A 7,166-nucleotide genomic window follows, 5' to 3' on the forward strand; every position below is an offset into this window, starting at 1 on the left:
TTACTATTTTCTACATTGTAGAATAATTGGGAAGACATCAAAACTATGAAATAGCACATATGGAATCATGTAGTAACCAAAAAAGTATAAAACAAATCGAAATATATGTTATATTTGATATTCCTCAAAGTAGCCTTGACGACAGCTTTGCACACTCTTGGCATTCTCTCAACCAGCTTCATGAGGTAGTCACCTGGAATGCATTTTAAATAACTGGTGTGTCTTGTTAAAAGTTCATTTGTGGAATTTCTTTCCTTCTTAATGCATTTGACCCAATCAGTTGTGTTGTGACAAGGTAGGGGGTATACAGAAGATAGCCCTACTTGGTAAAAGACCAAGTCCATATTATAGCAAGAAAAACTCAAATATGCAAAGAGAAACGACAGTCCATCATTACTTTAAGACATGAAGTTCAGTCAATGCAGAAAATATCAAGAATTTTGAACGTTTCTTCATGTGCAGTCGCAAAAACCATCAAGCCCTATGATGAAACTGGCTCTCATGAGGACCACTACAGGAAAGGAAGACCCAGAGTTACCTCTGCTGCAGAGGATAAGTTCATTAGAGTTAACTGCACTTTAGATTGCAACCCAAATAAATGTTTCACAGAGTTCAAGTAACAGACACGTCTCAATATCAACTGTTCAGAGGAGACCATGAAGGCCTGTGTGAATCAGGCCTTCATGGTCGAATTGAATTAAAGAAACCACTACTAAAGAATACTAATAATAAGAAGAGACTTGCTTGGGCCAAGAAACACAAGCAATGGACATTAGACCGGTGGAAATCAGTCCTTTGGTCTGATGAGTCCAAATTTAGGTTACAACCAGTTCAAACCTGTTCCAACTGTCTTTGTGAGACGCAGAAAAGGTGAACGGATGATCTCCGCATGTGTGGTTCCCACCGTGAAGCATGGAGGAGGAGGATGTGATGGTGTGGGGGTGCTTTGCTGGTGACACTGTCTGTGATTTATTTAGAATTCAAGGCACACTTAACCAGCATGGTTACCACAGCATTCTGCAGCGATATGCCATCACATCTGGTTTGGGCTTAGTGGGACTATCATTTGTTTTTCAACAGGACAATGACCCAACACACCTCCAGGCTGTGTAAGGGCTATTTGACCAATGAGAGTGATGGAGTGCTGCATCAGATGACCTGGCCTCCACAATTACCAGACCTAAACCCAATTGCGATGGTATGGAATGAGTTGGACCGCAGAGTGAAGGAAAAGCAGCCAACAAGTATTCAGCATATGTGGGAACTCCTTCAAGACTGTTGGAAAATAATTCCTCCTGAGGCTGGTTGAGAGAATGCCAAGAGTGTGCAAAGCTGTCATCAAGGAAAAGGATGGCTGCTTTGAAGAATCTATGATATAAAATATATTTTGATTTGTTTAACACTTTTTTGGTTACTACTATAGTTTTGATGTCTTCAATATTATTCTACAATGTAGAAAATAGTAAAAATACAGAAAAACCCTTGAATTAGTAGGTGTGTCCAAACTTTTGACTGGTACTGTATCTATATTTAAAATGACAAAGAGAATTACAGCATTACACCATCACTTAAAAACATTGTCTTGGAATTACAAAATTCCCAGTGAGTCAAAAAGGACAAGGAGTTTACAGGAGACCTGGGTTCAAGTACTACTGGAAATGAAAAAAAAACGTTTAGTGTTTGCTCTAGCCTGTCTGGAGTGCCAGATGGGTGTGGTTTGCAGTCTTGCTACTATTCCATTGGTTCCATTGTGCCAGGCAAGCTCAATTAAGTCCAGATAAAGTATTTGAAATTATTTTGAATAGTATTTTTACACAGGTCTGGTTACAGGTGGACTATAAGCTCATGTCAGCTGAGCTGGGCTTTGTATCTGAGGTCACCTGTATGTGTCTGTCTGTCTGTCTGCTAGTCCACCATAGAGAAGTATAGAAACACACACAATAGAATAGAAAAACACATCAGTCTTTATCAGAATGATCTCATCAGTTCATCTGGTAGGCTGGCTGGCAAGGCGCTGGGCCGTTTTCCTGAGCTGGAGCGTACTCAGTGAAAAATGGTGTTTCTTTCTGCCACCCCATTGGACGGAAACAGTCTTTTTCGGGGTCATACTTCTCTGAGAAGTCTAGTCCAGTCTAGCTGAGCTCTGAGAAGTCTAGTCCAGTCTAGCTGTGCCCAGGATCAGACACTTGCCACACTTTTCACACTACTGAGCCAAGCTAAGCCAAGCTGTACTGCGCTGGTAGTTGCTGGAAAGCACAGTGTGAAAGAAAAATACCCAAGCCATCACAGTATGGATCCGCTCGGCATTACAGTGTGAAAAGGATGTAACTATCCATGGGCAAGGGTCATGTGTCTATGACCTCGGTCGGTGAGGGTTCGTCGGGGAGGCTAGTGGTGGCATTGGGCAGGGTCTGGTTGTGCCCGTGGCTGTGACCCACAGAGTTCCCTTGCTGCAGCTCTAATGCTATACCTGCCATGCTAGGGTCCTGTGGAGGGAACTCCTTCACCTGCCTCCTGTACTCCAGAAATGTACAGGCCTTCGTGGCTATGGCCACCACGTTCTTCCCTATGAAGATTGTGGAAACCCTACTATCCTGGAACAACACCATGTTGACCCCACGGATCAAGATCGTCACTATGTTTATGGTAACAAGACTAAGAACAGGGTACAGCATCATCTTCTGGGGAGAGACGTGCTCCCCCTGGACACTGATCTCAGACAAGGAGACGCAGGGCAGGATGAGGAGCAGGATGTAGCAGTAGAAGAACATCAGTCCCTCGGCCCAGATGGGCAGGCCCGTCCGCTGGGGCTCCCACAGGTTGGCCTGGATGTCCAGAACATCCAGCAGGTCCAGGGCCACCCAGAACAGCCTCCCCCGCATGTCCTCCTTCTTCCGGAAGGTTCTCACGTACTCCATGCTGTCCAGAGCAACAAGGACCAGGTACAGCCCCGGGACGCACACAGAGAGGAGTAAGGTTAGAGCCTTGCGGGCCACCGTCTCCAGGCTCTTTCTGTCCGCCTTGTAGTTCTAGAAGATATAAGACATTCTTTGTTGTTAATTGTCAGAGAGATATTGAAATGTGTCTTTTTCAGGATTTCTGTGAATATCCAGCCCTGTCAAATCCCGACTTGAAACTATGAGATCAGGTTGCAGCATCCCCTCCCCGCCACCCAGCCAATACACACACATACACACCCCACGGTTAGCCACAGCATCCCCTCCCCGCCACCCAGCCAATACACACACATACACACCCCACGGTTAGCCACAGTGCAGCGTCCCTGGAGCAGTTTAGGGGGGGAGTATCCTGCTCAAGGGCACAACGAAAGGAGATGGTATCTGGGATACTGATGCCAGCAACACTTCGGTTGCCGGCTGTATTGGGAATATTTAAAATGAATAAAGTTCATATTCAGTTTAGAGTGTTTAACGCAATGTTTAGCATATCTCTGTGTTTTCCCGTTCTCTACTACACATGATTCCAAGTGTTCTGTTTGTGTTTGTAACACTCGGATTGATGGTCACTAGACTAGATGTTATGGATTAAACTCATATCTTTTGATAGTGATTGACGCCGGACTGGAGGTACAAGGACGGAGGACACTGATTATCATTGTATTATGTGAAACACTGTGTGATTCTGTAGCAGCTGACAATCACCAGCCTCTCTGGCTGGTGTTTACAGTACACTTGGTGCTGTCTGATTGGAATATTAAGAGGCCAGTTAGAAACGTTCTATGCATCTGTTCTGGAGGTGTCTCCCTGCATTATTGTAATTAAACCATATTGATTTAGAATGACTTTATCAATGACTGCTCTTCTTTTTGTTCAGCTGGAAATTCCTATTACAGCGGCCCATTCGAACCCGTGACCCTCTGGTTTCTGGCCCACCTGTCTACCTACCTGGAAGACGAAGTAGAGTTTGATCTCCAGGACGAAGATGTAGAGGAACCAGAGGATCATGGCGTAGCCACGCTTGGCAGTTTTCACCTCGGCCCCGACCCAAACCGCAACATAGCGCAGCACGATGAGGAAACAGATGTCTCCCACCAGCACGATTATGCACACCCCGATCTACAAATACACATCGTACTTCATTTACCTAACATTAAAATCACAGCACAGTTTTTACAGTAAAACAATATATTGAAATACATTAAAAGCAAACAATTGAAAGGCAATGAAAGAGATGCAAAAAAACTAAGGATGTCAAAACAGTAAAATCACTGATTAAAGGCCAAGTTGAAAACATTTTGTAATTCAAAGCTTTTAAATGAATGATAAATAGTTGTATTCTTTTTGAATCACAGACTATAGCTATAAAAAAATGGCCTCTTACCTTCCTGGGCCCTTGGTTCTGCTCTACTAGGTAGGCATCCATAAAGGCCATGCTGGTCATGATCACCATTGTGGTCAGGCACACATGGCGCTTGTCTGGCTGCGGCAACACCATGGTGGGTAATGGGGGTTATAGTTCTACTGAACTTCCTGTTGTAGTCCTCCAAAACAAAAGTTGTAGTCCGACTTCACTTGTAGTCCTACTTTACAGTTTGTTCAGGAAGGTATTTAGGGGCAAAAGTAAAGTGTACCACATCAATACCTACTAGATTAACAGATACATTTGGATTTGTTTACATTATTGAGAAGAATGCACTCCCACTCCTTAGAATAACGCAACGTGTCCTCCATTGATTGGTTTGGAAAAGACAACACTCCTAGGACCGAGAAGACAATGGGACCAATTCTGGTTGGGCGAATTGCAATGATATATTATGGTCTGTTTAAGCCATACAGACTGGTGCATTCCCTCTCTCAGCGCAGTTCCATTGAGTCTGCTGTTCTACTGCTGACATCACGGTGTCACAACACAACTCCATAACTTGGGAATCCCCTCAGTAATAAAGTGAACATAGCAGCTGGGCTTTATTGCTCCATAGGAAAATGACAAAACCACATATCTTCAGTTGTAGACTTTGTAGTGGCCGAGTCCTCACGGAAGCAACATGGACTGGCAGAGGACAACAGCAGCAGAACATTTCCTGAGGCAAATGTGTGAGCTTGCTTCAATTGTCCAAAGGTATCACTCTGCCTTCACTGTGGGGCTTCTAAAGAGAATCTACTGAGGAGGAGAGAATGGAGTCCCACGCGCTTCTGATCCGACAGACCTCAGAGAGAGTTGTTCCTGTGATGAGTTCTGTACAAGTCCTGTTTCTCCTCTTTCAGTCCGTAGAGTCTAAGGAAGAGAGAAGAGAATAAGGAGTTAGTTTAGCACAATCTGTGTTGTAGGTGTATGCTGCGTCTAAACTCCTGTGATTACACACTGTTACAGCAGGGGGCAGTAGTATGACTTGGATTCGTGTCAAAAAGGTAACCACATACAGAAGACAAGGGATACGCACATTAGTGTATATAACACACACACACACACACACACACACACACACACACACACACACACACACACACACACACACACACACACACACACACACACACACACACACACACACACACACACACACACACACACACACACACACACACACCAAAATACATATATCCCGTGAAATTTACATTTAGCTGAATTGCAAATATACGCCTGTGTTAATCCGGCTTAGTGGGCTGGCATTGGAAAAACTACAATAAAGGGAATGGAGAGTAGACTCAATAAACATGTCAATACAACCCCATACCTCCAAAGCTGCCAAACACTTCCATGTTCATTACCTTAAACCGTCTCAAAATACAGTTACTGTCTTCTCTAGAGTCAGACTGTAAAAATAACACCCTCTATTTCCACCATGTAATGTTCTTCAGGTATTCAATATTTCATGCCAGTGGATTTCTTTGACCTTTGCATGATACTGTAAGTGGCTGCCTGCTGCTGTAACTGTAAAGTGAGGTACATCCAGGGCTAATTCAGTCACTCTTGGGGGTTGCAACATCAAGAATGTCCTGCTTATTAAGCGAGGGCTTGCACATTTTACCACACTATATACATTTGTGTGACTGTCCTTGTCTATCAGTGTACCAGTGTTTTGTTACTTGTTATGTTGTGTTTTTTGTGGACCCCAGGATAAATATCTACTGTCTCTGCAAAAGTTAATGGGGATCCAGATAACAAACAAATAAACTATTTCTGCATAAAACAGTCAAATCCTCGCAATGTTATTGCATAAAACAGTCAAATCCTCACAAAGTTATTGCATAAAACAGTCAAATCCTCACAATGTTATTGCATAAAACAGTCAAATCCTCACAATGTTATTGCATAAAACAGTCAAATCCTCACAATGTTATTGCATAAAACAGTCAAATCCTCACAAAGTTATTGCATTAAACAGTCAAATCCTCACAATGTTATTGCATACAACAGTCAAATCCTCACAAAGTTATTGCATACAACAGTCAAATCCTCACAAAGTTATTGCATTAAACAGTCAAATCCTCGCAAGGTGTCACGCCCTGACCTTAGAGATCCTTTTTATGTCTCTATTTTGGTTTGGTCAGGGCGTGAGTTGGGGTGGGTATTCTATGTTCTATGTTGTGTATTTCTTTGTGTTTGGCTGGGTATGGTTCTCAATCAGAGGCAGCTGTCTATCGTTGTCTCTGATTGAGAACCATACTTAGGTAGCCCTTTTTTCCACCTGTGTTTGTGGGAAGTTGACTTTGTTAAGGGCACTTAGCCGTTGAGCTTCACGGTTTGTTTTTGTAATGTTTATTGTTTTGTTCGGCGTCATTTTGATTTATTAAAGAAAATGTACGCTTACCACGCTGCACCTTGGTCCTCACAAATCCTCACAATGTTATTGCATAAAACAGTCAAATCCTCACAATGTTATTGCATAAAACAATCAAATCCTCACAATGTTATTGCATTAAACAGTCAAATCCTCACAATGTTATTGCAGACAACTTACCACAGTACAATAAGAGGGCTCGCAATGTCAACCACTCACCACACATTTACCTCATAATATGGTTTAATCAAGCCACATATCAACAAACTTTTTCCCTCGTCAGTGCATTTTTGCTCCAAAATATCATGAAGAAATCATTGAGAAATCGTGGAGACTGTTTATCTCCAAATATAGCTAATGCCATCACCAGAATAACTAGAATGGAAATCTTATCCATTCTAGGTATTCTATTTCTATGTCTAAC

The 7,166-nt window shown here is 42.8% G+C and overlaps 1 protein-coding gene across 1 annotated transcript; it reads right to left on the minus strand.

The window, feature by feature from the left end:
• Window positions 1–2,345: 2,345 nt before the first annotated feature.
• tmem121aa (transmembrane protein 121Aa) lies at window positions 2,346–4,455 on the minus strand. Its single transcript, XM_038967279.1, has 3 exons — window positions 4,342–4,455; window positions 3,906–4,076; window positions 2,346–3,029 (listed from the first exon to the last, which is right to left on the minus strand). Exons 1-3 carry the CDS (start codon window positions 4,453–4,455, stop codon window positions 2,346–2,348), a joined length of 969 nt encoding a protein of 322 aa, XP_038823207.1.
• Window positions 4,456–7,166: the final 2,711 nt, after the last annotated feature.

Source organism: Salvelinus namaycush, chromosome 28 (genome assembly GCF_016432855.1).
Source record: "Salvelinus namaycush isolate Seneca chromosome 28, SaNama_1.0, whole genome shotgun sequence".
Lineage (NCBI taxonomy): Eukaryota > Metazoa > Chordata > Actinopteri > Salmoniformes > Salmonidae > Salvelinus > Salvelinus namaycush.

Bases quoted from the DNA above. Each gene is read 5' to 3' on its own strand.
- tmem121aa (XM_038967279.1), bottom strand. From the start codon at position 4,455: ATGGTGTTGCCGCAGCCAGACAAGCGCCATGTGTGCCTGACCACAATG. The intron at 4,077-4,341 runs GTAAGAGGCCAT...GTGTATTTGTAG, and splicing joins AGAACCAAGGGCCCAGGAAG to ATCGGGGTGTGCATAATCGT. The intron at 3,030-3,905 runs GTAGGTAGACAG...TATATCTTCTAG, and splicing joins AACTCTACTTCGTCTTCCAG to AACTACAAGGCGGACAGAAA.